The 27,981-nt window shown below is 52.3% G+C and overlaps 10 protein-coding genes and 3 non-coding genes across 13 annotated transcripts; 5 read left to right on the forward strand and 8 right to left on the reverse strand.

Moving 5' to 3' along the window:
* Window positions 1-4,608: 4,608 nt before the first annotated feature.
* On the forward strand, window positions 4,609-5,559 carry RHO25_008310 (uncharacterized protein; the record flags this gene model as incomplete). Its single annotated transcript, XM_023600448.2, has 1 exon — window positions 4,609-5,559. One exon carries the CDS (start codon window positions 4,609-4,611, stop codon window positions 5,557-5,559), a length of 951 nt encoding a protein of 316 aa, XP_023449537.1.
* A 612-nt stretch (window positions 5,560-6,171) lies between these two features.
* On the forward strand, window positions 6,172-6,738 carry RHO25_008311 (uncharacterized protein; the record flags this gene model as incomplete). The annotated part of the gene is made up of 2 exons (XM_065603047.1): window positions 6,172-6,178; window positions 6,296-6,738. 2 exons carry the CDS (start codon window positions 6,172-6,174, stop codon window positions 6,736-6,738), a joined length of 450 nt encoding a protein of 149 aa, XP_065459119.1.
* A 1,199-nt stretch (window positions 6,739-7,937) lies between these two features.
* CYP41 (cytochrome P450 monooxygenase 41) lies at window positions 7,938-9,053 on the reverse strand (the record flags this gene model as incomplete). The annotated part of the gene is made up of 1 exon (XM_023600449.2): window positions 7,938-9,053. One exon carries the CDS (start codon window positions 9,051-9,053, stop codon window positions 7,938-7,940), a length of 1,116 nt encoding a protein of 371 aa, XP_023449536.1.
* Window positions 9,054-9,504: 451 nt separating this feature from the next.
* On the reverse strand, window positions 9,505-11,999 carry RHO25_008313 (uncharacterized protein; the record flags this gene model as incomplete). The annotated part of the gene is made up of 2 exons (XM_023600450.2): window positions 9,505-11,709; window positions 11,787-11,999. 2 exons carry the CDS (start codon window positions 11,997-11,999, stop codon window positions 9,505-9,507), a joined length of 2,418 nt encoding a protein of 805 aa, XP_023449535.1.
* Window positions 12,000-13,208: 1,209 nt separating this feature from the next.
* On the forward strand, window positions 13,209-14,318 carry RHO25_008314 (uncharacterized protein; the record flags this gene model as incomplete). Its single annotated transcript, XM_023600451.2, has 1 exon — window positions 13,209-14,318. The coding sequence occupies one exon, from the start codon at window positions 13,209-13,211 to the stop codon at window positions 14,316-14,318; it is 1,110 nt and encodes a 369-aa protein (XP_023449534.1).
* A 980-nt stretch (window positions 14,319-15,298) lies between these two features.
* Window positions 15,299-15,556, forward strand: RHO25_008315 (uncharacterized protein; the record flags this gene model as incomplete). Its single annotated transcript, XM_023600452.2, has 2 exons — window positions 15,299-15,323; window positions 15,378-15,556. 2 exons carry the CDS (start codon window positions 15,299-15,301, stop codon window positions 15,554-15,556), a joined length of 204 nt encoding a protein of 67 aa, XP_023449533.1.
* Window positions 15,557-16,458: 902 nt separating this feature from the next.
* RHO25_008316 (uncharacterized protein) lies at window positions 16,459-17,046 on the reverse strand (the record flags this gene model as incomplete). Its single annotated transcript, XM_065603048.1, has 1 exon — window positions 16,459-17,046. The coding sequence occupies one exon, from the start codon at window positions 17,044-17,046 to the stop codon at window positions 16,459-16,461; it is 588 nt and encodes a 195-aa protein (XP_065459120.1).
* Window positions 17,047-17,946: 900 nt separating this feature from the next.
* On the reverse strand, window positions 17,947-18,045 carry RHO25_008317. Its single transcript has one exon. It is a non-coding gene; the product is annotated as a tRNA-Arg (tRNA).
* A 183-nt stretch (window positions 18,046-18,228) lies between these two features.
* RHO25_008318 lies at window positions 18,229-18,321 on the reverse strand. The gene has a single exon. It is a non-coding gene; the product is annotated as a tRNA-Glu (tRNA).
* Window positions 18,322-18,465: 144 nt separating this feature from the next.
* Window positions 18,466-18,556, reverse strand: RHO25_008319. Its single transcript has one exon. It is a non-coding gene; the product is annotated as a tRNA-Lys (tRNA).
* A 318-nt stretch (window positions 18,557-18,874) lies between these two features.
* On the reverse strand, window positions 18,875-21,024 carry HAS1 (ATP-dependent RNA helicase; the record flags this gene model as incomplete). The annotated part of the gene is made up of 2 exons (XM_023600453.2): window positions 18,875-19,117; window positions 19,171-21,024. 2 exons carry the CDS (start codon window positions 21,022-21,024, stop codon window positions 18,875-18,877), a joined length of 2,097 nt encoding a protein of 698 aa, XP_023449542.1.
* A 1,156-nt stretch (window positions 21,025-22,180) lies between these two features.
* On the forward strand, window positions 22,181-23,250 carry RHO25_008321 (uncharacterized protein; the record flags this gene model as incomplete). Its single annotated transcript, XM_065603049.1, has 2 exons — window positions 22,181-22,254; window positions 22,347-23,250. 2 exons carry the CDS (start codon window positions 22,181-22,183, stop codon window positions 23,248-23,250), a joined length of 978 nt encoding a protein of 325 aa, XP_065459121.1.
* A 989-nt stretch (window positions 23,251-24,239) lies between these two features.
* RHO25_008322 (uncharacterized protein) lies at window positions 24,240-27,596 on the reverse strand (the record flags this gene model as incomplete). The annotated part of the gene is made up of 2 exons (XM_023600455.2): window positions 24,240-24,359; window positions 24,420-27,596. 2 exons carry the CDS (start codon window positions 27,594-27,596, stop codon window positions 24,240-24,242), a joined length of 3,297 nt encoding a protein of 1,098 aa, XP_023448932.1.
* Window positions 27,597-27,981: the final 385 nt, after the last annotated feature.

Below are 27,981 nucleotides of genomic sequence, written 5' to 3' on the forward strand. Positions count from 1 at the left end.
GGCCTTGTCTTGCACGTCCTCGTCTCTTCCGGATCGCGAGTGGTTGGGCAGTATTGGCCGGCAGGACATACGGCGTCCTCGTCGCATGAAGCTGGTGGATTGCGACAGTTGCCAGCGATGCAGCTCTGCCCCTCTACACATTGCCCTGCGTTGTCACACTGCTTGTTTTCGGTGCAGACTCCAGATCCAGTAGCCCGATCGCACCACCACTTCTCCCCACATTCTGCATCGCCGCGGCATGTAGCTGGTAGAGTCAAACAAAGCTCTCCTATACAGTTTCTCCTTGGACTACCCGGGGCGCATTGCGAGGTGAGGGTACAAGTTGTCGCTGCTACACAGGTCATAGCTGAGCCACAGATCCAGGCTTGTCCGCATTGCGAATCAAGTGAGCAAGTAGCTGGACACTCGCCATCGTCGCGACAAGTGCTTGGCGGTGTCGAACAAGTGTTGCCGAGACAGCTCTCGGTGGCAGAGCAGTCGCTTGCACTGTCGCAACGCTTGGGTACAGGCACGCATGCTTGCTGTTCGCAGTTGAAGCCCGTTGGACATCCATTGTTGCTCGAACAGGCCGTTGGAAGACTTCGACAGAAGCCACGGAAACAAACCTTGCCGCTCCCCTGGCAAGTGCTTTGGTCAGAGCATACCGTGCCCTCGATGCAGCTAGATTGATCACAAATTCGTGCTTCGCCGCATCCAAGATCCGTATTACAGCTCGATGGCGTCGGTTTACAAACTTCCCCGATACATGATTCGCCGGAACGGCACGTAGCACTAAATCTGCAAGTCCTTTGCGTGACTTCCTGGCAAATGCCTGTTCCTGGAGTCTGACCAAAAGGCTGACATTGTTGCCCAGCTGGACAAACAGGTGTGCCAAAGATGCATGTTTTAGGTTGACCGCAAACGCCATCGTTGCAAAGTTCTCCTGTCTTCGTGCATTGCGAAGTCATGGAGCATAATTGCGGGATCGGAACTATGCACACGCCTTCCAAACAAGTCGCCGGCGCATTACAAGGGTTGGTCTCAGAACACTCGGGCGGCGGTGGTACGCACACACCTTGCTGGCAGATTTTCCCGCCTGTACAGGCCTTGCTTTGCGAGCACTCGGGCTCAGGTATCGGTAGAACACACACACCTTCCTGGCAGCTCTTTCCGCCAGTACAAGCCTTGGTCTCAGAGCACTCGGGGTCCGGCAACACGCAAACGCCTTCCCGACAGATTTTCCCACCAGTGCAAGCCTTAGAAAGCGAACACTCGGGCTCAGGCGTCGGTAAGACGCACACACCTTCCTGGCAGATTTTCCCGCCGGTACAAGTCTTGCTTTGCGAGCACTCAGGTGTCGGCAACACGCAGACGCCTTCCTGGCAACTTTTCCCGCCAGTGCAAGCCTTAAAAATTGAGCACTCAGGCTCAGGCGTCGGCGGAGTCACGCACTTGTTATCAGTGGAGCAGATCTTTCCGCCTGAACAATCGATCGCAGTTCTGCACTCGTCCACGCAGCGGCCAGACTTGCAGACTTTTCCAGCCCTCGAACACTCGTTGTCATTTGTGCACTCAGGAGGTGTAACACAAACGTTGTTCTGACAAAGCTTTCCGATCTCGCAGTCGGAAGAGTCGCCGCATTCAACGCAGGTTCCGCTCTTGCAGCGCCTGGTCGTACCGGAGCACTATACTTGGTCAGTGATGCTACCTTTTACGCGAGTTGGAGGAGAGACTTACCTTCACATTGCACTTGCCGCAATGCAAGGGATCCGAAGCGTATGTGTCCTTCTTCTTGCAGCCGCCATCGCATAGCTCGAACCCCGAAGAACAGGTGACAGGCGTGGTGACACATTTGCCTTGCACGCACGATTGTCCGTCGGTGCACTTTGTGTTGCAATCTCCGCAGTGGTCTCTGTCTTTGGATAAGGATGTCTTGTACACGCAAACGCCATTGCACAACACTGCGTCCTCTCTGCATGGGGTCTTGCATTTGGAATTCTGGCATATAAGGTCGCCTCCGCACTATGAAGACCTGGTCAGTATGCTGGTGACGACGGTTGGTGGTTGGAAAAGAGATACCTTTTGTCCGCAGCCACCACAATGATTCTTGTCAGTCCTGCGATCGACACATGCGCCATCGCACCACCACTTCGTAGGCTTTGGGCAAGTCGGCTGAGGTGTCGTGCATTTCCCACCGATACATTTCTGCCCAGATCCGCATACGGTGCCACAGGTTCCGCAGTTGTTCTCGTCATTGCCCAGGCTCGCGCAGTAACCCCCGCAAGGCTTCCGGCATGTAGACTGGGGAAGATAGCATCTCGGTAACTTGTCGCATCTCTGCTTCACGCAATCGCAGATGGTCTTGATGACTTCGTACTTGTAAGCTTTAAGGCACTTGGGCTCTTGTTGCTATCGAATCGTTGGCTGGAGGGCAAGGAGGAGCAGTACTCGCGGGCCTGCTGGTTTTCCGATAGTAAGTTGACGATGACCCTGTACTTTTGAGTGCATGGCGTCGCGTCCACGACGCCAAATGTAAAAAGCCAGAGAAGGCCCAAGGCCAAGGTGAGAGATACTCTCGTCATCTCGTGAGGAGAAAGCAATCAAACCGACACAACAAACACGACATGTACTCGTGGAGGCTGTTTGTCGCGCATCTTGTACGAGACGACAAACTCCTTGTCTTCCAGACACGCCTGACCGCGCTGGTGACACTGCGCCAGGCTTGGTCCTCGCGTTTTGAAAACGCTAGTCATGACTCCAGGCGTGGCAGTGGCCTGATCTCGAAGTTGCGAAGCGCCATTCTTCCAGGCATGATAGGCTACACACTATGGCGGTCGCTTAGAACTTCTCCCTCCCATCGCCAGATTGGGTCATGTCAAGCGACAAAAGCGGATGGCTTGCATCTGGACCTAGAAGCCGCTAGTTCTAGATGTGCCAAGATTTGCGGCGTTCTCCAAGATAGTCGGCGCGCAGAAGAGAATGGTGCGTGCTTCAGCAGGCTCCGACTTGCACATAGATGAGCTCGCGGTGATGCAGAATCAAATGCTTGCTATGCGTCAAATTTAATCTTCTGTTTCACCTGCATCGAAGGATGATTGAAGCGTTAGGACTGTTTGCCGCCAAGCGCTGCGTCGAACTCAAACTGGACGCCTCATACCGGCCTCAAATTTAGTCTGCTCTGTTTGGGCAATTAGCGAAGGTACATCATACATGTTCACCACGTGGCTACAGCCGCATGAGACTCTGCCGGACAAGGTGAGCTGATGTGGTATGCCAAAGACAGGCCTCAAAGTATCGCTCATCTTGGCAGGACTCTAGAACTCGGAGCGACAACGTCGTTGGAGGAACCATGCTTGTTGCCGCAGTACATGTTCAACTCCAAAAGTGGTATCATGAATTGAACGAGTCTCGCTGGGCAACCGCTGTGATTGCCACTCACGGAAGGTGAAGTTTCCCTGCGGAGAAAAGTCCGACGTTCTGCAGGCTGTTCGAGATACCTCCTCATTGGCATTTGTTGACCGGTCATTCCTATCTTGGGGAAACGTATAGCATCGAGAGACGAAGCCGGATTGCAGGAAGTGTTGAGCCATGTCGCGTGTGTGGTCCAAGCCGGAATCCATTAGTTAGAGAAAATGCTTGCTGAGGGTTCTGTGCTGCTCTTGCGTTGCCAACGAATGTTTCTCCCCAGATTCCGCCGGGGCTTAAGATCGCGATCCAGAATGCACTGTAATTAAGCCTAGACTCCTGTTCATCAACAAGCACAAGTCTGATAAACCATTCTCTCCATTTCAAGACACCACTTCCATTCGCCAGCAACGTGCCTGGTCTAAGACTCTCTCAACTGCGTCGCATGGTCCTCATGAAAGTCTGACGAAAAATTCTTGTCATACCTCTCGCTTGCCATCTTCAACGCGCCTCATCGCCTTTCATCCAATGCAATACGGACTCTATCAGCGGTTCTTTTCACATCACGCCCTACTACAGTCGTTCCAAGCAACGAGAATACTGTGCCCCCTGGACTAGTGCTTGAAGATCGCGTTGGAGTCCCTGAACGGGGCTGGGTGGCCGATGATGCTCACGTTTTTAGGCGTTCTCGAGAGGCGTCTCGAGGCAAGTGTGGACATCGATGCTTGCCACATTCGACTGATCGAGTCTCCGAGACGCTGTGTCCAGGGTGATCATTACTTGAATAGATCTCTTCGTCCTGAAAACGTTGCGAGAGCATTTGCACCGCGGTCCTTGGCCTCCACCACACCTTCAGTGCTGTGCTCACAGCGCCCGCTGCTATGGCGGGTTTGGAGTCGGAAAGGGAATTCGCACTGCCTCGTACCTGGCGCATGTGAACGAGCTATTTGAGATGCGCGAGAGAAGTGTGGATTGTTCTTGGAGATGGAGTACCTCCTAGGATCGAGTGAGGCAACGAGACAGTCTTGGCAGAGAGAGCAGGAGGCTTGGCGGGCCGAAACGCTTCGAAGCCCGCTCCTTCAGAACAGGCTGAATGCTGTTCATCATCCTTCGCAGCTGGCCGACGACACGTCCAGCAGTATCTCACACCAGCCCGCCCACCCTTTGCTAAGTATACCATTTCTATTCTCTGTGTCCACCTCTCCTATCGAACAACTCATTACCATGGCTCCTTCACGCGTCTCTCCATCCCCAGACTCCACCTCCGCTGGCCTCACAGCCGACCGGAAACAGTTCTGGCACGAAAATGGCTATCTCCTCATACCCGACGCTCTCACTCCTAAACAAGTCTCTACCCTCCTCTCCGAATCCCAACGCATGCTCTCCGACTTCGACCTCTCCACCCATCCCATGACCCGCTTCAGCACAGGCGAAAAGTCCTCCCACGTGGGCGATGACTACTTCCTCACCTCTGGTGACAAGGTACGATTTTTCTTCGAAGAAGACGCCTTCGATCCTGCAACGAACGCTCTCTCGAAACCGAAAGAGAAAGCAATCAACAAGATTGGCCACTATCTTCACGAGCTCAACCCACACTTCAAATCCATTTCAATCAACTCTGCCAACGCGGCGATTGCGCGCGATCTGGGCTTCGAAGATCCCAGAGTGTTGCAAAGCATGGTGATCTGCAAACAGCCTGAAATCGGAGGCGCAGTACCTCCGCATCAGGATAGCGTGTTTCTGTACACGAATCCGCCGTCTGCAGTGGGGTTCTGGTATGCGTTGGAAGATTGCACAGTAGAGAACGGATGTTTGAGTTTCGCGCCGGGCTCGCATAGGAGAGCGCCAATCAAGCAGAGGTTTGTGAGGAAACAGGACAACAGCGGGACGGAGTTTGCCGCGAATGAGAATGGCGAGGAATGGCCGAGGGAATTCGAGAAGCAGGATGGTGTAGGTCAAGACCAAGAGGAGTATGTGCTCGGAGAAGTGAAGGCGGGCACACTAGTGTTGATCCACGGGAATATCCTACACAAGAGCGAGAGGAATTTGAGTCAGAAAGGGAGGATGATCTACACGTTCCATATGATCGAGGGTGGGAATAAGTACGACGAAAGGAATTGGTTGCAGCCGCCTGAGGGTGGCTTCACAGCGCTGAACCAGTCGCTGGAAGCATAAGTGCAGACACGTGCGGGGTTAGGAGAAATGAGCACACGACAGTAGGTACAACAGTAGGTACGACTTAATGCGGAATGAGACATGACACGAGACCATGGCTCCAGGATGAACCGGGTCGGGAGCAGTTGGTTTTTTGCCTACATCTAGGCCCGTCCAGATGCGTCTTCGCACCGTGCACAGGCTTTCGAATTGGTCACAGCTATCCATCTCGCTTCTCTGCAACACACCGAAGCGTTTTATCCGGCCACAAAATCTCAAGCCACTGGCGACGACATGCTATGCCAAACCACCGTCGAGCACACAGTTCCAAATGAGGCAACTCAATGGTCCATACCCCGTCACCAGTGCACCTAGACGTCCAAAAACAGAGCTAGGCTGCTTCTTGGCAATGCCATAGCCAAATCGCCGGCCATACATTCACCACTATCTTCGGAGAGAAGGACGTTGGCTGCGCACGTGAGCACCAGCAAGCAAAGACGATGGCCACGACAGAGCAACAACGGGGAGGCTGCGAGCGACTATATATGCTGGTGCACGAGCCTGGATGAAGGTGAAAAACCAAAACAGACAATTCCACAGTTCATCTTCCATCCTCAACATTCATTGCCAACAATGAAATGTACGTTCTTAATCCTCACTTCACCCTATCAACACATCCCAAACCACTTATATACCTCTTTCGTCCCATCAAAAAGTCCCCAAACTCCAGCTAACAAAGTCCTCCTCGCGCGTTAAGACTTTACTCTTTCTGCCCTACTTGCAATCGCCGCAAACACCGCGACAGCATCACCAATCAACGCGATCGACCCTTTCCTCCTCGAACAGGCCATCGAATACAGCCTCGCAAAACGCAATGCCGAAGCAATTGGGGACAACCACGTGAACTTCGATAAAACACCCTCCCTTATCGAGCCATGGTGGAATCTGCCCCATATGTTAATTGATCACCAGAAAGCCAACAACAACAAGCGTAACCTGAAATCAATACTCCACGAGGACAACTTCCTCGACGGACCAGGTGTCGCACCATGGTTACGCAACATGGGATGTCCCAAAGGCTCCGTCTGGTCACAAGAAGAATACACATGCACCTCTTCCCAAAAGAAAAACAGACGCGATGCAGAACCCCAAAACTTTCTTCCCTACATGCCAACAATCGTATTTCCCGAAGGATGGTGAAACACACCCGGACTACATATCCTAGCAAGTGATCAAAAGGAAAAAAGAGGAATCAACCAGCGCAACGCAGAAGCAGAAGCCGCGGCCCAAAATAATCTCCTCTACAAACCAACCATCGGAATCCCCGAATGGTGGTGGCCCGAACCCTGCCCCAAAGGCACAATCTGGACAAAAGAAGCCTAGGGCTGCGTCTCCCCTCAGCAGAATCAGGAGAGGAAACGCAACGCAGCAGCAGCAGCAGCAGCAGACAATAACAATATCCTCTTCAAACCCACGATCGGAATCCCCGAACCATGGTGGAACACCAACAATCTCATCTTTGAAACGCTGCAAAACAAGGAAAAGCAAAAGCAAAAGCAAAAGCGCAATATCATGGTCCCTGCAGTCCAGCCCTCGTTGCATCAACTCGATATCTCAGACGTACTGTGGAATCACCTCTTCCCTAACAATCCTCGTCCTCAGCAGCAGCAGCAGCAGCAGGAGAAGCAGCAGAATAATAGAATCCAACAAGAGAAGCGCGAATCACTCATAACGATTGCACCGTGGTTGCAAGATCAATCATGTCCCTGGGGTTCGTCTTGGTCGAAGGAAGTATGGGGCTGTGTCAAAGCTTAGAAGAGGACGTGAGGAGATGGGAGCCTGAGAAGGGGTTTCGCACGGGCGCGAATGGTGAGAGGGAGTGATGAAGGATGCGAAGCAGGAGGAAGAAGAGGGGGAAGCAGGTCTTCCGACTCTATCTCTTCCTCGACCGTTACATGTATCTTAGCTTATGATCATAACGATTGCAATGAGACTTGTGTCTGCGGGCGGACACAAATGATCACACGACGCCCACTTTGTCAATCAAGATGAGAAACACTCAAGTAGGCCAAATGAAAAGTTCGATCAAGACCTAACAACAGTATTACATTCACAATTGGATTTCATTGGTTGTAGTTTTTGTCTTTCCAGTCGTACTCATCTGATCTCATATCGATCGAATTCCCATTTTGGAAGATCGTTTTCATTTGATGCTCAAAACGCTAGTCAGAAAGCATCATCTCTAAATGTAGGCTTGCGCCCTCGTCCCAAACCGGCCACTGTTCGCGTGGCATGTGGCAGACCATAGACAGCTTGTGGGGTAGATGGTCTTCGGTACGCGCATGGCGGACCTTGTCCCTGCCAGACACCATCCATCATCGTCAATCGTAAGCGAGGATCTACGCAAAAGCTTTGCTAAAGGCTTTGCGCTCCTTCGCCTTGCGATCAGCAGCAGCCTTCTTGACAGCGGCCAACTCGTTGTTGATCGCCGCATCGCTTGGCACGAGTTGATGAGCCTGCTCAAGGAACTGCTGTGCACCTTCTTCGTCCTTAGAAGCCTTCAGAGCGACACCCTTGCGGAAGAGTGCCTTCGCCTTCTCTGCGTCTGAGATGTTGGCCACGAGGAATGCCTTATCTGCCGAGTCGTATGAAGGTCTGTACTGGCCCAGCTTGAATTGCAGCAACGAGCTGTTGGTATGCAGCGAAACCTTCAGCTTGGTGAGCTGTGCGCCGAGATCTGCTGGATCGCCGTCGAGTGGTGTCGGGTACTCTTGCAGGTACCGCAATGCCTTCTGGTATTTGGACAGACCAAGCTCCAGCTCGCCAGCCTTAAATGCCTTGTTTCCCATCTCCTTCAGGTTCGTCGCAATCTCCACAATCTCCGTGCCCTTCCACTCCTCGCCTGCCTTCTCTTGATCTTCAGGGAAGTCCTCGTATGTGTCGCCAGTGCTATCAGGCGCCTTCTTCGTGAACTCCGAGATGTCAGTTCCTTCTGGCAGCTCGCCGCAGTCCTCGACGACAACGTCCTTCTCTGGCTTGTCATTGCTGCCTGTCGGGTTGTTCTCCACCTCGCGCACAATGCTCTTTCCAGCAATCACTTCTCCAAACACGACGTGCTTTCCGTCCAAGTGTGGTGTTGGCACTGTCGTCACGAAGAACTGGCTGCCGTTGGTGCCTGGCCCGGCATTGGCCATGCTCAGCAAGAACGGCTTCTCGTGCTTGAGCTGGAAGTTCTCATCGTCGAACTTCTCACCATAGATGCTCTCTCCGCCAGTGCCGTTGCCCGCAGTGAAGTCACCACCCTGGATCATGAAGCTCTTGATCACACGGTGAAATCCTGAGCCTTTGTAGTGGAGCGGTACTCCGGACTTGCCATTGCCCTTTTCGCCTGTGCAAAGAGCCCGGAAGTTCTCAGCCGTCTTTGGAACGATGTCATTGTAAAGCTCGAACACGACTTTGCCGGCTGGCTTGCCGCCAATGGAGATATCGAAGAAGACCTTGCTGCGTGGAGCCATGGTGATGGCAGTCGGTGGTGGTTGACTTCGGGGATGTCGCAGTCGTCCAAGAAGAGTTGGGAGTCGAGTGGTCACCAAAAGTTTGTGTACAGTCGTCGAAGGAACAAAGTCAGTTTTTTGCGTTGTGCGAAATGAAGTCACAAACAAACTTCTCGAAAGTCGTGGAAGCTGTCGAAGCTGCACCTGCAGATCGCGAGGCTTGGCATGCCCCTCGTTCCTGCGCTAGTGGGCAAGGCGATGAAGTGGGGGTTAAAGTGAAGAATCAGTTGCACATAGGTTCAACGTTTGTGACATGCTACGATGCTGGCTACACCAACCCTCAGGACGCCATGCTCGGCCAACCACCAAACTGAAGTCTTTCTCATCGTAATCGTAACCAATCATCAATGCTCTGACTTTCTTCTCCCCATCTCAGGTATCGCGCTCGCCATGGAATCATCAAAGCTCACCCTCAGTGTTGACCACTGTGAGCATATTGCACGGGTGCAGGATGATGCTCGATCGGCTTCTGCTCGACCGGCTTCTGCTCGACTGGCTTCTGTCCATTGGGAGCAGGGGTGTGTCCATTCGTCGCCTTGTCCTTGTGGAGGAAGTCGACTGGATCCTCCGCAGCCTCGGTCATCTTCTTGAAGGTGTCCCAGTCAGTGACAGCACCGAGGGCGCGCTTCATGTGAGAGTTGACAATTTGCAAGCCATAGACGTATGACGCGTTAACCCAGCCGAAGCCTTCAGTTGCAACACCCTTGAAATCGCTGCCTTGGTTGCCGTATTCGGCTTCCACCTTGTGAGGGTCGATAGGTCGCGTCACGTCGTACTTCTCAACCACAACTCCGTTGAAGTCCACGAATGCTTTCGTGACCATGTGAATCCAGCGATATGCAAGGCGCTGTGCTTCTTCTTCAAAGCCGTAGCGAAGGAAGCCTGTCCAGGCAAGAATCTGTTGTGGGGCCCAGCCGAATGGAAAGTCCCACTGCCGGTTTGGCCGATGCACGCCAACTGCGCCACGACTCGCTTCAGTACCAGACACGAGGCCTCCATGGACTTCGAACTTGGGGAGAGCTTTGGCAACCATGATGGACGCCTGTCTTGGTGTGGCGGCTCCTGCCCACATGGCCCAGAAAGTGGTTGCACTTTCGTAGCCGGTTTGCTGCTTCTTGACAGTATTGTAGTCAAAGAACATGCCCTTCTCCTCGTCCCACATGAGATCGTTCATGACCTTACGACGCTTCTTGGCTCGGCGATCCCACGTTGACGACGTTTCGAATTCGGGATGCCCGGGCATGCGCCACTCTTTTGGAACCTCGAGCCTGTCTCCAAAGAAGGCACGAATGGTGCGTGCAATATCGATCTCATACTTGTACAGACAAGAATTCGTGTCGACCGTGGCGAGGTTGGCGGCAACCTTTTCCAGGCGGTATGAAGTATCGTGCCCAGACTCTCGCACAGCTCGATCGTGAAGGAAATACTCGTCGAGTTCTGGTTCAAAGACATGGCCATAGTTGTAGGCGTGAACAAACTCCTTGAAACTCATCTTGTGCTTGTCGGCGTATGGCTGCAGGACGTGGACGAAGTGGGAAGCCTCAGTCTCCGGAGGAACCCCGAGTCCTCCTGGTCGATATCTCGACAGCCCAGATTCGGCGTCATAGCGCGGCGGTGACATCCATGTGGAATAGTAGTCTTTGATCGCTGCAAGTATGGCGTTTCGGAGAAAGTCAAGGCTGTCCGGCTCATGCTTGATGCGATCGTAGACACGAAGCGCCATGTCTGTAAGGAAGGGAGGCTGCGAGCGTCGCAGGTAGTAAGACCGGTTGGCGTTCAAGATCTTGCCGTAGTGTCGAATACAGAAGCAAAAGTGCTTCACCATGGCCTTGCAAAGGTCCTCGCGATCATTGACAAGTAAACCAAGTGTCTCCATGTAGCTGTCCCAGCCATACAGCTCATTGAAACGGCCTCCGGGCACTACAAAAGGCAGCCCTCTGTAGTCTGGCTCACCAGCGGGAGTGTCCTTGACGCGTTCCACTTCAATGGCGAGCAGACCTGGAGCTTCATTCAGGTCACGGACATATTCGTCATCGTCAGGGCCGCCTTCCTTGAGCCATTGAACATCAAGACGAATGTGAGGGTGCTCTTTGGCGACTCGCGTATAGTAGGCATACTGCTCTGGAGCGCCCGGTGGAATGTAGATGCGAGGACGAGGGTCGGACGTCCAGTCCTTCGGATCCTTTGCAACCGCCGCAATGTTGGACCCATCGATTCTCCGTGTGAGATTTGGCCAGAATTGATCCTTGATAAGGCGAGCCAGCCGATTGACTGGGTTCTCGTTCAATCGAGCCTCATCGAGAACAATCTGTCTGCGTCCGAACTTTTTGGCTAGCCAGAGCTCTTGCAGCAGATTGCTGAGCATGTATGTCCCGCGAACATCAAATCGCTTGTAGCCTCCCGACGCTGCTGTTCCCAAGTCGATCGTCTTGGGACCCGTGTCCTCAATGGTGATTTGGATGTTTGAATCGGTGTCTTCGCGCGAGAGAAGCGTTTTGAGGGTGTCTTCGACGTTGATCAGGTAGCGACGTGGGGCATTACCCATTTGATCATGGCTCAGTCTTCGGGAAGGGGCATTGTAGTTATCCGTGCCTACCTTATTCAGGCCAGGATCAACCTGTGGCTGTCAGTACTGGTACAATGCTGCAAGCAAGCTGCTGAGTCGCTGCTAGGGCGGGAAAGGAATGTGCTTACTGCCGAGTAGGTGCGGCTCTTTGCAACCTTTCTAGGGTGGTGGCTCGCGCCATAGTAGACACTGGGCGCCGCATAGGGATCGAGGTCGAGGGAAACGTGCTCCCTAGGTCGTGTCTTCTCCTCGTGAGGATTGTGTTGGGAATTGTGATGGGTATCGTTCGCGTGGGAGTCCTTCGCGGGATGAATTGACAATACCGATTCCTGCGAGCTCATGCTACACTTGGACAGTGCTGTGGGCGAGGTCGTGGTGGTGCAGCGAAAAAGATGTCCGGATGGAGGGGTCTGCGGCGTGCCCGTGGTGATTTAGGTGGGTTGGCTATGATGTAGAGTTAGCCAGACCCACGCGATCTCTTCGGGGTCCACTGCCGCGCGACAAGGCTCCTGTGGCAGGCCAACGGCGCGGTTCCAGTGGAGACGATGTTCGGGACAACTGACCTGGAGTGACGTTGGAGTTCGCAGAGGGAGTCTGTGGCAATCAATGGTGCTGGCGCGATCTGCCCGCATTCACCGCGACGAGGAGAGGCTGATGGGCGCCTTTTGAACAACAGTCACCGCAGCACGCGTCAAGCGCGCCTGTCCGAGAGCCGGCCACGAGGAAGGAGAAGCCGCTCGGTCAGCTGCGAACAATGAGCTCGCGCAGCGGGTGGCAAGATCGAGTGCGGAGCGGTGAAGCTTCCATCTGAGGACTTGCTTCTTCGTCGCTGCTGCTGTAAGGAGAGGGTGTGCCGTGCTGCGCGATGACGGGGACATGGCGAGAATAGGCGCATGCAGCATTGGGGACGAGTGTGGAACAATGAACGTCGACATCTCAGCTGCCAGCAACAATGACGCCCATCCGCGTTGCACTCCCACACCTCGAGCACCCTGATCCATTCGACACGCGACCGCCTGGCCGTTTTCTTCACTTGTACCTCCTACATGGCGAAACCTTCTGCTGTACCTCGACAGATCGATACCCTACCACTACGATTGGCAGCTCTGGTATCACAGATGGCGTTGACCCGTGCTACCACAGTCGTCCATTTCGGGAGATCAGATGCACCTACCCTTCAAGGGCAATGCGATGCGATACCACGATACCTCGAGCCATGTCTTGCAGGCAGATCGTATATGTATACATCTGCAGCTACCAGCGGATCATCTCGGACGCTGTTTCCATACTGGTCCTGCTAATACATCAGGCACCATGTGAACCTTCGTCGCCTCTCGCGCGTAGCAACCGCCAGAAGCAAATGGCAAGCCCGCCTGACAGCCACACGCCTGGTTGTTGTAGGATCACCTCGCAAGCTTCTTACTCAGGCGATGGCGATTCGGCTTAGATACATCACAAGCCTCGGCTCATAGTTTTAGCGGGGCGAAGCTGTTGCATCTCACAACATTCTTCCAGCACTTCTTTTCCCACAAACACACAATACATTGACCATGGCAGGCAGCAGTACATTCGCCTGGGCTCACGCCCTCCGCGTCGACTCCACCAAATCGCCCTTCACCTCACCAATCGCAAACACTCACAAAGCCTTCGCAAACGTCAAACCCGTCTCCTGGAAACGATACAACATTGGCGGAATTCTGACGACAGTCTACGGCATGGAAGAGCTTCCCCAACATCCCGAAGAAATCGTAGCATTCTGGCTATTACATGGAAGAGGTGATACACAAGATAGCATGGCATACACTGCTGCGGCATTGATTGAAGCGTGGAATTCTAAGAGGAAGTCACAAAGCCAGAAAGGCCTCATATGCGTCAACTTTGATCAACGGAATCATGGCTCCAGAATGGTTGAGAACGACAACAATGTATCGTGGAAACAGGGGAATCCGACACACGGGCAAGATATGTTCGCGACGTATGTCGGTACGGCCAACGATTTGAGTCTCCTCATTACCCAGATTCCCTCATACCTACCTTTCAAAATCCACGATCACTTCTGCGGAGGCGTCAGTCTAGGTGGACATGCGACATGGGTTGCATTGATGAAAGAGCCTCGGATATCAGCTGGCATGGTGGTGATAGGTTGTCCGGACTACGTACGACTCATGACCGATCGAGCAATCCGGAGTAGAGTGCGAACAGCCATTGCATCTGATCCTCCGGGGAAAGATTTTCTGGGATCGAGCGATTTTCCGCAATCATTACTTGCGGCGATTGAACAGTACGATCCTGCCGGGATTTTGATGAGTGAACTGGATGTCTTCTCGGGTGACGATCATCTGCATCCTCCTTCGGAAAGGGAAGCGAAGGTTTTGAGGTCTGTGGTCGAGCGAACGTTGGCAGGAAAGAAGATCATTTGTTTGAGTGGAGGGAAGGACAAATTGGTACCGCCTGCACAGGGCAAGGTATTCCTGGACTGGTTGAAGAGGGGGATTGCTGAAGGTGGCTGGGCTGCAGATCAGGGAATTGTCGTTGAAGATGTTGTGGACTCGAGTGCTGGGCATGAATTTTCTGCTTTAATGAAGAAAGAGGCGGAGCGCTGGGTGTGCGAGGTATTATCGGATGATGACAGGCGGACGCATAGGGATAGCAAGCTGTGAGGAGGTGGATACATCACTACCATCATCGCCGCACTCTGTTCTGTCGAGAACAGCGGAACCGAGCTCAATCCCAGAGGGAGAAACGTTGGTTGTCAGATTTTTCCGATGACTCCGGTCCGCCACTTCAGCTGAACCAAGCCAGTCAGTACGTTCGGAGTCTGGCATGGACCTCAGAGAGTACGATAGTGGTGCGCGGATGTCACGACGTCACGTTGACTTTCGCCGTGATCCAACGGGGTTGGATTTTGCAGTATTCCGTGGCTCCGCTCTCAACACGCACCATGTCCGACGCTTCTGTGCATTCAGCTGCTGTTTGCTTCAGATGTTTGGAGAGAGAACTGTAATGTTCCCGCTCCAGTCAATCTGAGCGAGTCCCATCGATATCTTCTTGGAAGAAAAGCAGCCTTTTGTTGCTCCGTTGGCTACGATGGTCGCGGTCATTAGAGTTGGGCATTCGATACCAAATAGAGTATTTGCGCTCAGGTGGTATATTCAAGGCAAATAGTTATCTTGAACTGAATTGGACACTGTGGAGATCGCAACGTGGTTTCCGCTTCTGAGGATTTGTTCTTCCCAACTTCTCATATTCAGTTCGTCGGTGCTGCGTTCTCGGGTGAAGGAGGTAGAACGTTGTCACTCCAAATGTATCGATACGTCGGAAACAAGACGAATAGATCTAGCTCTCTCCACGAAAAGTGTGGATTTAAGGCAGTCCATGTGCAAAACTAGTCTGTTAGCGACTTTCAAATGATTCAGAGCGATCCAACAATCATCTATGGTCGTCGTGCTTCCACGAATGAACCGCCATCAAAGTCTTGTTCAACTTTTGATTCAGCCCTCTTCGCTTTCGTCCGTCCACCCGAGAATGCCGACCCCATCTCCCAGCCTCCTTGTAATCCCCCCTCTCGTTTCAAGCAGTGCAACATTTGAAGTCCTTGTACCACCACCAAGACAATCTCCCACAAGAAACAGTCCGAGCCATGAGCGGCTTCAAGAAACTCGTTGGTGCGCAACAAAACTTGAGAAACTACCCAACGCCAAGACTAACTTTCATTCAAGATCGCATCTTGACAAGCAAATACAACAAACCATTTCCAGTCACATTACTACCTTCAGCCATCGGGTATTATTTGGGCGTTCAGTCTGGCAAGAAACAAGCTGAGACGCTGGCCGAGTTTCGAAAGGTGCATGAGGAGAATCAGGCTATGTTGAAGGAGATTTCATGGAAGCAGAAGTAGAGCTGTAATTCATTGGTTCTGGCGTGAGCTCTGAAGCCCCACCAACAAGTAATTTGATTCGTCACCGCTGCGGGGCGCTTTGAGAAGCGGTGTGCCAGAGCAAGGTTCGCACAGTCAAGATCAAGCTATCATATTGTCACAGATCTGCTGATTTGTCATCCTGCTATAGGCACTTTGGTGAGTACAGTCGAACCATCGTCTGTCACCAACAATTGCTAACGCCTAATTAGGCGGAGTGGTTGTGAGTATACTCAACTGCCTACATAAATGCAACTTGTTCTAATGAAAATTTAGAACGCGCTGGCCTGCTATTGGAACTATACGACTCAGTCGTATTCAACTGTCTAGCCAGTTCCTTCGGGAGCGTGGTATGTTCTACTACATGATTCGTTCGACTTGAGCCGCTTCTAACTGTCTAATAGTGTTCGAATCACACAGGGTATGCCCTGCCACAACGTCACTTCACGATGTACAGTTTCTAACTGTTCAAAAGTGTCGTCGAGCATCATGCTTCAAATCTTTTTTTTTGCTTTTTCAACGTTTAATATACACGTGGTGGTGTCGCTGGAGAAGCTGCATGGGGACGTAAGTGAACAAGCGAACAATTCTGTTTTTGGACTTCGACTTTTAGCGTACACATCGACACCACTTCAGTGAATCACCTGTACAGGGCGATTACGCTTCATCTGAGACGATCAACGACCGTGCGTGGGATGTCAAACAAGACTCAAGAAACAATACTTCGAAGCGAACTAAATTCACTTCAATTTCGTACCTGCCCTATAATTTTGCCATCCTCCTCTGCCACATATGAACACGACAGCGCACTATCACAGCACACTTCCCTCGTTCCCATGAAATGACATGCCCCATTGCCAACCACCTTGACCAACTACATACATTTACAACCCCTGCTCGAGATGTTGAACCTTCTCTTTGACGGAGTTTCCACGAGCCCTGCCATTTCTGATCGCAACACTGCCCCCGCCGTCGATACTCATACCTTTCCGCATCCCATCCAGCTTGACCGAGAAAGCACGAGGTCTTGGACGCAATATGCATGAGATTATTTCAAGACTGTCCACCGACGAATGCTCGCTTGTCCGGACTTCATCCACAAGTGATTGTGGGGTCATGGGCGTCGTGAAAGGATGCCCGTCCGTTGAGGGCGAGGAGATGGTGTCCTCGCTTCCAAGGCTTGGAGTCTCGCCAGTATTGTGTTCTGGGGTATGAAGCTCTGACTTCAATTTTGTCGTTTCAGCAGGCTTAGCCTCGTCGCCGGACGGCTGGACAATGGCGTTTGCTTTAGTCGAAAGTCGAAGAGTTTTGATTCTCAAGGGCGACCCATCGCAAGTCATGTTGCCCGGCTTTGGAGCATGAGTCGGCGTGCTGATCGTCCTGGCTCGGAACCTGACCATGTCACGACGCTTTCCGAACGGATTGGCTCGAGCCAGCGCATTGCGAGTCTCCGAAGGAAGTTCAATTCCCATATTTCGCAATCTGAGTGGTGTTGCTGGCTGGCTGCAAGCACGTCTGGGCGTTACGGAAGAGGTGAGAGTCTTCGTGGTTCGACTTCTTCCTCGAGCCTCTTGAACAACTTCCTTTGATGTCTTGATCGTGACCAGGGGTCGTCTTCTGATGGTTTGCGGGAGCAACACACTTCGTGTGAGCAGGAACAATTGCGGCTGGAATGGATGACCACATGTTCCGACCTGAACGAGATTATCAATTGCGTCGATCACTAAGATCCCAAGCAAATGTGTGCCCAGTATTGCGGCCGCGGTCAGCCAATTCGCAAGGTGTAGCTTGATCTCCGAGCCATGTCGATCGTGAATGAGAGATGGCGATTGAAATGAATTCCAGCTGCTGATAATCGCGACCAGTGCCAGGAAGATTTGGAGTCCTTCGATAGCAAAGGCGTGAGTGGCTACGACTTTCGACCTATATTTCGTGTTGAGATGAAGTCTAGCAAAATAGTTGTATGCCAGGCTACAAGCAGTCGACCCGCCGATCAAGATGAATAAGAGTAGGACTGTCATGCTGCTCAGCTTTGGAGAAGGAGGGAAATGTCTGCCGCACCATCAGGAAGTTCTGAGATTGCAAAATGCAGCGTTTGCTACTCCTGAGACATCAGCCACAAACTCAAGACATATCCGTCGGATGTCTTCATCTGATACTGCTCAACATATCAGTAATGCATGCGGAAGTTGCATTTGCTGCCATGGATCTGGATTGGAGGAGCTAAAGTTGTGCGTGATTAGCATCGATCGACAAGGTCTGGAGGCCAGAAATCCATAACCTCCAACTGGGAAATCGATGCGTGGTCACTGCAGCTCGCCGTCGCAAAGGATCAATTGGCAAAAGTTCCAGTGCATTGGCAAAAAGATTGTTGGAGCAGGCCCGAATCGAACCGGCATCCCTCCCCCCGGCACCTGGACAGTCCAGGCAATAGGCCGAAAGGGAGTGTCTTACCGTTAGACCACAGCCCCTTTGATGGCAAGATTGTTTGCATCCAGTATATTATGCTAGCAGTGGAAGGTCCAGTTTGTGTCTTGGTCGAAGTCCGTTACATCTGCAGTGACCAGATCTGCTACACGGTCCTCTCCCGCATCAGAAGCACCAACATGGCAAAACAAATTTCGCTAGCTAGCAAGAAAGCAAAAGAATAGCGCTGGAGCTGGCCGGACTTGAACCGACATCCCATCGAGCAAAGCGGGCTTCCCACTGAAAATGCTTGACGTATCTTACCATTGGACCACAGCCCCCAGTGACAACGGGACGTCTTGAACGTAGCATATTATGCTCCTCAAGTGAGGATTGGTATTGTGAGCGACAAGCCTGAGGATGGTTGCAGTGACGCTGCGCTCGACCGATCAAGGATATGGCAAAAGGCAAAAAGACGGTATCATTGGAGCAGGCCAGAATCGAACTGGCATCCCTCCGGCAACTGGTCTCCCAGTTCAAAAGGCCAGGAAGATCTTACCATTGGACCACAACCCCTTTGATGGCATGGTGCTTTGTATCTCGTATGTGACACTAGCGTGGCGGGGCGCCGGATGTCAGTATTGCACTGAAGTAGTCGAGCTGTTCGGTCAGAGACAATGTGCTTGTGTCGTGCAACGGCAACAGGCGGCGATGAGGTATGAAGAGGTTGAAGAAGAAAGTGTCCCGAGTCAAATTTACCCGCTCTCTTGAGTCTTCCTACAGGCACGGCTCAGTCCTACACAAAAGTAGCCTTCATTACACAACGCCTCGCTATGGACTCCCTTTTGAAACAAACCAATATGGCTTTTGTACATCACCTCATTCCAGACCTGATCACCGCCTCACAGGCTTGCCTCCTTGGAACTTCCTCTTCTGTGCAGGCTGGCTTCCGTAATTCCTCCTCGCCTGATCAGGCTTCTTCATGCTGGCTCCAAGATTGATGTCGACCTTGGGAGGCACTGAGAATCCGAAACCCTTGGCCACTTTCTTGAGGTCAAGCTTGTGGATGTCGAACACTGTACGAAGCGAGTGGGAAGCATAGGCCTGAAGATAAGATCTATAGCCATCTTTGGCAGACTGTGAAAATTGTTAGTAATCGCTATGCTCAGTCTTCCTTCCAAAGTACTCACCTTGTTCAAATAGTAGTTCTTGCCAATGAGCATCTCCAACTGTGACTGGATATCAAGAATCTTCTTTGGTGGGATCTCGAACTCGACAAGAGGCACCTTTGCCTCCTTCAGGTGCGACAAGAAACCAACTTCACTCGGCTGCAAGAACATCAAACTCTTTCCCTTCGCATTTGCACCTCGCGCTGTTCTGCCGACGCGATGAATGTAATCGCGAGGGTCATCCGGAGGATCGAACTGCACAATCCAATCTACAGCAGGGATATCAAGACCTCTTGCTGCTACATCTGTGCAGATGAGGGTTCCAGACTTGGCGTTACAGAATTCGAAAAATGTGTTCGTCCGTTTCTGTTGCTTTTGCTTGCCATGCAAATCGAGGACCGGCAGATCGATGTAGTTGAGAAGTTCTGAGTAGTACTTGACGCAGTTACAGCTGCTGAAGAAGACAATGATCTTCTTCTGGGGATGCTTCTTGAGGAAGGTAAAGAGTAGGCGGAACCGCATATCGGAGTCGCAGATCACGTACCCTTGCTCCAACCCGGCGACTGTGCTGTGCTCTTCCTTGTCGTCCACGTTGATGTATAGAGGTCGCTCTCGAAGTGAGACTCTCGCAAGATCCGCAACCTTTGTCGTCTGCGTAGCGGAAAAGAGCATGGTTTGACGATCGTCCTTTGGTAAAATCTTGACAATCTGTCGCATCTCGTCCTCGAAACCCACTTCCAGAATTCGATCGGCTTCGTCAATGACAAGTGCCTTGACATTCTTGAACACAAACCCTGGAGTGTTCTGCAGATGATCGAGCAAGCGTCCCGGCGTGGCAATGAGCAGATTCACACCCTTGGCCAGCTTCTCCGCCTCTGCCCTTCGGTTCGCACCACCAATGACAATGCCAAAAGTCTGTGAGTGGTGCTCCATGAGTTCTCGCGCGACACCAAAAATTTGGAGCGCCAGCTCTCGAGTTGGTGAGACCACAATCACACCAGTTCCGTTTCGCGGCTTGAATCGAAGACCATGCAGCAACTCTACGCAAGGTACAAGGAATGCCAGTGTCTTTCCAGATCCAGTCTTTGCGGCACCTAGCACGTCCTTGCCTGCCAATAGCGGGCCCATCGCCCTTCTCTGAATTTCTGTCATGTTCTCGAATTTCATGTCATTGATAGCGCGCATGGTCTTCTCACTCAGATTGACCTCGGAGAACTTCTTCGGCTCTTCGCTTGTACTGGGTAGCGATACACCGACTGCTGAAGGTAGATCGGCTGCTTCTTGATCCTCGTCCTCTTCTTCCACCTCAGAGTCTGCATCATGGCCGTTCGTTTGCGGTTGCTGCTCGTCATCTGATCCAAATGCGGCGAAATCGTCTTCGTTCTCGACATCAGCAGCACCAGCCTCTGCTGCAGCATCCTTCAATTCCTGGTTGACCTGCTCTTCTGCCTCAACCTCTTCCGCGTGTGCTTCCTCAACAGGCGCTTGCTCAGCTTTTGCCAGCGCTTTCAGTCGTCTCTTCTCCTCTTTGCGCTCCTGCTTCGACTTTTTCTTGCTGGGCTGCTCCTCTGGAGCAGAATCGTCGTCGGCATCGACGGGCGGTGTCACCTTGCGCTTCTTCTCCCTCACTGCATCGCCGTTGACAGCCCCGTCACTCTCATGCTTCCTCTTCTTGTGCTCCTTCTTAGACTTCTTGGCCGATTTTGCGCCATTTTCGATGGGGTCCTCGCGCTCCATGGCGGGCGATGGCAAGCCACCAGACATCAAGGCTGGGTTGCCGGGTTTGTGGGAGTGCTTTCGCTTGCGCCTGGTCGATTCGCGGATATAGTCGTCGTCGTTTGATTCGGGCGTCCAAGAGAAAAGACGATCGGACATTGAGAGAATCGCTGGGATGCGCCCAGTACGCAGAGCAGTCGACCACTTTTTGAGTGGAGACGATCAGACCGAAAAATTGTCGGCCGATCGGCGAAAGTTCAAGCCGAGCTCCGCTGCACCCTCATTTTGGCTCTGTCTCTTCCCTCCTAACCTCCAAAGAACAACAACTCCCGCCGCGCCGCCCGACACCCTCACACCGACGCCGCAACAGGCGAAAGTCCTTCACGTGACCCACTGTTGAGTAACAGGTCCAAAGAGTGCAGTACTTCTTTGTCACGAACGAATCGATTCGACGGCGAATTGCTTCCTTTGATTCGGGGACCTTCGGTCAATCCAGGCGAGCATTGTTCTCTTCCTTTTCGAGCCTCAAGTCAAGCATTTTCAAGGCGAGCCATGATGGCGCCGTCGTACAGCGCCTGGACCAGTCCGCTTTGTTATGCCTCCAGCACAATGAAATCAAAGACTATCTATAGCACCTCCCGTCGATCTCTTATACACCCCTTCGAGCCTACTCCCGATGCTCTCCTTTCTTTCTGCAACATACCACGCACCTTTTCCCAATCTCAGTTTCCTCCAAGGCCCATACTTGGGTATCTGCTGGCAGTACCTCCATAGTTTCAATCTCACACCGCGCTACTATCCATTCCCACCAGCTTCACTGTCGCAATGCCCCGCCCCGTGACTAACAATCCAAGGAACGACCGCAACCAGGGTCGAAGGAACAGTGGATCAAGGCAGAATGGCTCGAGGAACAACACGCCAAGGAATACTTCCCAAAACAGAGACCAACGTTGTTCTCTCTGCGACAAGACTGGCCACACGCGAGACAAATGTTTCAATAATCCCGCAAACTTCAAGTGCAAGAACGAGAACTGCAAGTCGCGCGGGACGCACGAGACTAAAGATTGCAAAATGCGCAACGGCAATAAGCGAGATGGAGTGTGTGACCACTGTAATAAAAAGGGCCACTCAAGCGATGATTGCTACAAGAAACGATCTGGTGATGTGTCGATGACCTCTCCCACACATTCCTATTGTGCCCACTGCAATACGACCGACCACGCAACAAGTTCTTGCAGGGACGCGCTCAGCTTCAAGCGTTACAGCGAATCGCTGCTCAGGTGCGCTCGCTGTCGCGAAAAGGGCCACAGTCACGATGAGTGTCGAAACCCCGCCGGCAAACGATGTTCCAAATGCCTCTTTCTTGGACACGGGCGAGATAACTGTCCTGTGAGACACAACAAGGATCTCAAGTCCCCTGCCACGCCTGCACGAAACGTATTTGCAACTATTGACGGTATGAAGGTGGACGGGCGATCCAGATTCCGCTTCGAGAAATATGAAAAGCTGCACAAAACCCAGCAGGAGCGATTGAAGCTTGAGAGACACTCCCATGATGTGGACTTTCAGAAGAGTCAGATGACCGAGGCACAGATATACCAGGCCGATCGAAGAATAGAGCAGCTTCAACGGTACATCGAAGCTGAAGAGCGAAAGATCTTCCCTCGCTCCCCGCGCTCGCGAATGGTCCAGGATTATGACGTGGAGATGAGGACACCAACTCTTCCCGCCTTCGAGGACTATTATAGGCATACCTGGAATGGTCCTACCACGTATCCTTCTTACAGCATGACGCTTGGGGGTCGACGAGCATCCACGGTAGCCGCGAGACTTTCCCGGTGGATCACAAAGGAAGGTGGCAACGGGAATGATCCTGTCATACAGGAGAACACCTGGGCACAGCTCAAAGAGATGGAGAGACGGATTCTCAATAAGATCTCCAACTCTCGTCTGGGATATCGACATTCTGGTATCTGGAACAATTATATCACCCTCAACGAACTCGCAATCATGGAGGCCGGCGTCGTCACGCAAGAACGTATGAACCAGATCAAAAGGCTCCTTGTCCTGGGTGCCATAGTGTATCGTGATCCGATGACTATGGCAGCAGTTTTCGGCCGCAAAGTCCCTTACTGCGCGAAGTGCGGCACCCGCGGAACGATCGTGAATGAGCACTTTGAACCCGTACCAGTCGATGCTCCTGTCACCGAACTATATCTGCTACGGGATGTGGAGCACCCAGGATGGGGTCTCTTCATCGTCTTCCAATGCGAAGCTCGATGCACCGCCAAATATGGCTATCGATTCGCACCGGTTCCCATCGAAGAGATGAACGGCAAAGACATCCAAAATGATCCAATGTACTATCCATACGGAGACATCTGAAGCGCGACTTGGATGCGGGCTCACGACGAAGGAATAGGTGATTATCTGAAGCAACTTTTGCGTTTCCACAAAGCATAACTACATAATACTATCAACAAGTGAAGCCTCTGGCAGGCTCATTCCCCAAAGTTTTTTCTCCCTGCTTCTCATTCTAACTCCCATTCTAACATCCACTCTATGTGCGCGGTCTTCGCGCCTGTCCCAAACCGGCCTAACCAAAGGCAATGTTGCCCTCCTGTCGGCCGGACAAAGAAAGAGATGAGAATCTGAAATCAAAATCGCCACCAGCTCCCTTTGTCGATTCGTCGTAGCTGGTTACTTCCGAAACAGGATCCATCTAGCGAGATGGGACAAAGAGAACGAGCGATGTCATGTGTTACGGAAGAGGGATTGGGAACTGCCCTCGAGCAGTAGTACACCTCGTCCAGCTCGATTGTACTGTGTTGGTCTGTGCATGGGCTGGTCTGGTCTGTGCATGACCTCGCTTGGTCAGTGCGTTTGTGCTGAGAATTGGATTGTTGATGAACGCGAGACCTCTACGTCAAAAAGCCATGCATTCTCAGGAAATGATATTCGGTGGAGAGCTTTGAAGCGACTTGCTGTTTACACGTCCAGGCAAAGGTCTTTGGAGATCGATCATCGATCAAAGATGGCCATCACTCAGCTTGATAAGACAATCGGAGAATTGAACGAAGAACAATGCTCAATTGATCTGCTGCTTCTGAGTTCAGCAGAAGTACTATTGCAAACCTGTGAAGCTGTACTCGATCATAGAACATTATGCCGCAATGCTCTTCATCGTTCCTTTCTTTCACTCTTGCAAGCACAGCAGCTCCGTGCTGAATCTTCAGGGTATGGCATTACTGAAACCAAACCACTTTGCCTTTCACCAGAGCATACGTCTCAGTGTGTACGCCAACAACGCCAGAACACCGCTCGATCAAAGCCCGTCATGCCTCAAATCATTTGCGACCCGAGAAGCAAAGCATCTATTTCTTCTTTGGTCTGCCTCTGCCTTTCGCAGGAACGCTGCCAGAGCCGGTGGTATCGACGCTGCCAGCGCGCGAGGTGCCGTTGGGAGTGCCCTTGACTCCGTTGACAGCTTTGTTCTGTTCATGAAAATTAGCATCCACGTTTGACTCTCATCACGGCCGCATTCTAGAACTCACCTTGGCACCACCAGTCGAAGTACGACCCTTCTTCTTGGCCGGAGCCTCTTCCTCCTCATCATCTTCTTCCTCAACGGCTCGCTTGTTCTCCTTGTTGTTGCCACCTTCCATCTCACGCGTGACAGTCGTGATGAGCGTTGCGCAACGACGGCCAATTTCTTGCGGAGTCCTTGAGAGGAAGAACCAGTCAAAGCGAAACAGTGGGGACTCGCGAATTTCGTCGCGGATCTTCTCATACAGTCCCTCCGTATCGATTCCGTACTTGTTTAGCATGACCAGCAAGAATCGATCTTCCTCTTCGGTGTACACCTTCTTGTTCGTCGTGCTGACAGTGTAGTTAAGCTTCAGTTGTTGCAAAGGCACGCGGTACATGGCGAGTTTCTTCTTGAGCATTTCGCGCTGTTCAATGACTCTGGCAGCGCGTTGCTCACCTTCCTTGATGGCCGAGACGTGCTTCTCCCAATTATGAATTTCCTTGTAGCGTTTCCAGAAGACCTTGGCGTACTCTTTCACTTCCTTAGGGTTCTTGGAGTCCACTTCAAGTGCAATGCCTTCATAGTCATTGCGACCATACTTGGCGCTACCATTGATGAATTGCTGGAAGTCACGCTTGTTCCAGTCACCGAAGCCCTCGGACGCAAGCTGCTCCTTCTCGGCAACCTCTTCTTCGGTCAAAGGCTCAGCATCGTCGATATTCTTTTGCTCCAGTTCTTGGTCCTGCATACGCTGGTCCAGAGTGTCTTCCTCTCCATCGGCAAGAGGCGCCTTGATATTGTTCTCCTTTCGAAACCAGGCGGTCTCTTTCTCCTGCAGGTCGCCAAGGCGCGGCGAGAAGAACTGATAATCGTGCAAAGATTGTTGCTTGGGTGCCCTGGGAACTTTGGGCTTTGGATCGGGTCGAGGTCCGCCTGTCATCAGAGCATTGCGGTAGTACTTGTCCATGGAGTAGGACTGCTCTTTGCGCTCACGCTTCGATGGGTTGATCCAGTTGAGCCCAATCTCCTTCTTCTTGTTGATGAAGCTTTCGCCGTTCCATTCATAAGCCGCGCCTGCTTCTGTATTGAATTTTTGCAGGTCGTCCAGACCAAGCTTTTCGTATTTGGAAGCCATTTCTTTCGTGCGCTCTTCGCCATGGCGTAGGATCGCATCAAGGTCATCATCTGCTTCACCACCTTTGCCAAAGGCTCCATATCCGTCCTTCGACTCGAAAATCGTCTCTGCTCCGTGCTGAATCATGCCCAAAAGCTCATCCTTAGATGCAGCAGTCTTGGCCTGCTGCTGTGCACGTCCTTGCTGGATAACGAGCTGATCGAGACGAAGCTTCTGAGCTGCACGCTCCAGGACCTTCTCTTCGATGGCATTCTCGGTAATAAAGCGGAACACATGGACCTGCTTCTTCTGACCGATACGATGAGCACGATCCATGGCCTGCAAATCGGCCTGTGGGTTCCAGTCCGAATCGAAAAGCACAACAATGTCGGCTGTCGTCAAGTTGATGCCCAAACCACCAGCACGAGTTGTTAACAAGAACAGGAACTTTTCAGAGCCTTCCTTGTTGTAGTCGTCGATCGCCGCAATACGGTCCTCGTGGGCAGTCGAGCCATCAATACGACAGTATTTGTAGCCGCGCATGACAGAGTAATCCTCGAGAATATCAAGAACACGCGACATCTGAGAAAAGATCAAGACACGACTGCCCTGAGCTTGCATTCGCTTGAGCAGCTTGTCAAGCATGACCATCTTCGCTGCATTGTTGACCAGATGCTCGTCAGTTGTGTATGGGGGACCAGGTTCGGCGCCATCGAAGAGATAAGGGTGGTTACAGCACTTGCGCAACTGCATGACAATGTTGAGCAGACGAGTCTTGCTCTCCTTCTTGCCTGCAGCACCGTTGACAGCATCGATATCCTTCTCCAGAATGCTCTTGTACCACTTGATCTGCATCTCGCTCATTCCGACATATAGGTTGACTTCCTTCTTTGGTAGCAGGCTCTTCTCGACGTCAGACTTGACTCGGCGAAGCAAGAAGGGACGCAGGACACGATGTAATTGCTGCACGACAGTGTCTTGATCGGCATCTTGATTGTTGAACCACGAGTCAAAAGCTTCGGCGTCTCCGAACACATCTGGTAGCAGGAAGTTGAGGAGTGCCCACAATTCGTGCAGGTTGTTCTGAAGTGGTGTTCCGGTGATCAGCAGTCGGTTTCTTGAGTTGAAGATTCGAATGATTTGTGCGAGGGAGGATTCCTCGTTCTTGATTCGGTGAGCTTCATCAATAATGATGTACTCCCATGCAAACTTCTTCAAGTGGCTCTTTTCACGAAGGATCATTTCGTAGGACGTAATGCAGACGTCGAATTTCTCATCGACCAGTCGGTCTTGAATGAGTTCCTGACGTTCGTCTTTGGCTCCTTGCAAGACAAGCACGTTGATCTCCGGGATCCACTTTGCAAATTCTCGCTTCCAGTTGTCCAATGTCGATTTGGGCACGGCGACGAGGTGAGGCCCCGTGATGCCTTGCAGAAATCGCAGGTAGCCGATAAACGAGATAGTCTGCAACGTCTTGCCCAGACCCATCTCGTCTGCGAGGATACCCGAGATACCGTTCTCGTGCAAGCTGATCAACCAATTCAGACCAGCCACCTGATAGTCTCGCATTTCACCACCCTGGATGTATTGCGGGCTTTCACGAAATATGGTGTGTTCGGTCTTGCCCTCTTGCTTGCCTTGTCGCAGCAACTCGGCGTCTTCTTCCTTTTCCGTCCGCCGCCGCCTATCGCCGCCGGCACCGCCCTTGCGCTTGTTCCCAGCCTGCGCGCGAGTAGCCTCTTCCTGATCCTGGCGGTCTATTTCCTGCATGATCTCGCGGATCTTGGGGTTTGGGTTCGTATCGATGAAATGGCGAAATAGATCCGTTAGGCCAAGCAGGTATCGAAATCGCTTGATCGAGTCGTCCTCCTTGCTATCGCCTAGCCGGTCATGCTTCTTTCCAAGCATGCTCTTCCTTAACGAATTGCCCTCCCATCGCTTCGAGCGTCCGTCCTTGGGAGCATCACCAGCGACACTGTTGGCGGTGCCTGTGGGGTTCGACTCGGAATCAGTGTAGTCGGGCGTGTCGAGCATCATGGCGTCGGGCATGCTGCCGTCGCCGACACCAAGTGCCTGTGAGCTCGCCATGTTGGGCAGCAGAGCTGATGTGTGGTTGTCGTGTTTGCAGTCGCAACGCGACTGTTTGCGCCTGGGACGGCGGAATCCCTAGTCTCGAAACACTTTCCGCGCGTGCTCGACACGTCTGCGCGTCAGGTACGAACGTGTCTGGACGTGTTTGATGATTTGGATCGATTTGGTGATGGTTGTGCGCGTGTTTGCGCGTGCAGAAGAGTGTTGCAGCACGGCAGGAGTGGGTGTGGAGGTGGAAAGGGCCAAACGGCAATGCAAGTGGCAGAAACGCGCGAGCCGTGAGCTTGTTACGTCGGCGAAAGCCTGCGCCGCCAAAACTTTGTGTGGCCCGTGCTTTGTTCACATGGTTTGCTCAATTGATGATACACGAGACGATCAGCTG

The sequence above is a fragment of the Cercospora beticola genome, chromosome 5 (genome assembly GCF_033473495.1).
Source record: "Cercospora beticola chromosome 5, complete sequence".
Taxonomy (NCBI): Eukaryota; Fungi; Ascomycota; class Dothideomycetes; order Mycosphaerellales; family Mycosphaerellaceae; genus Cercospora; species Cercospora beticola.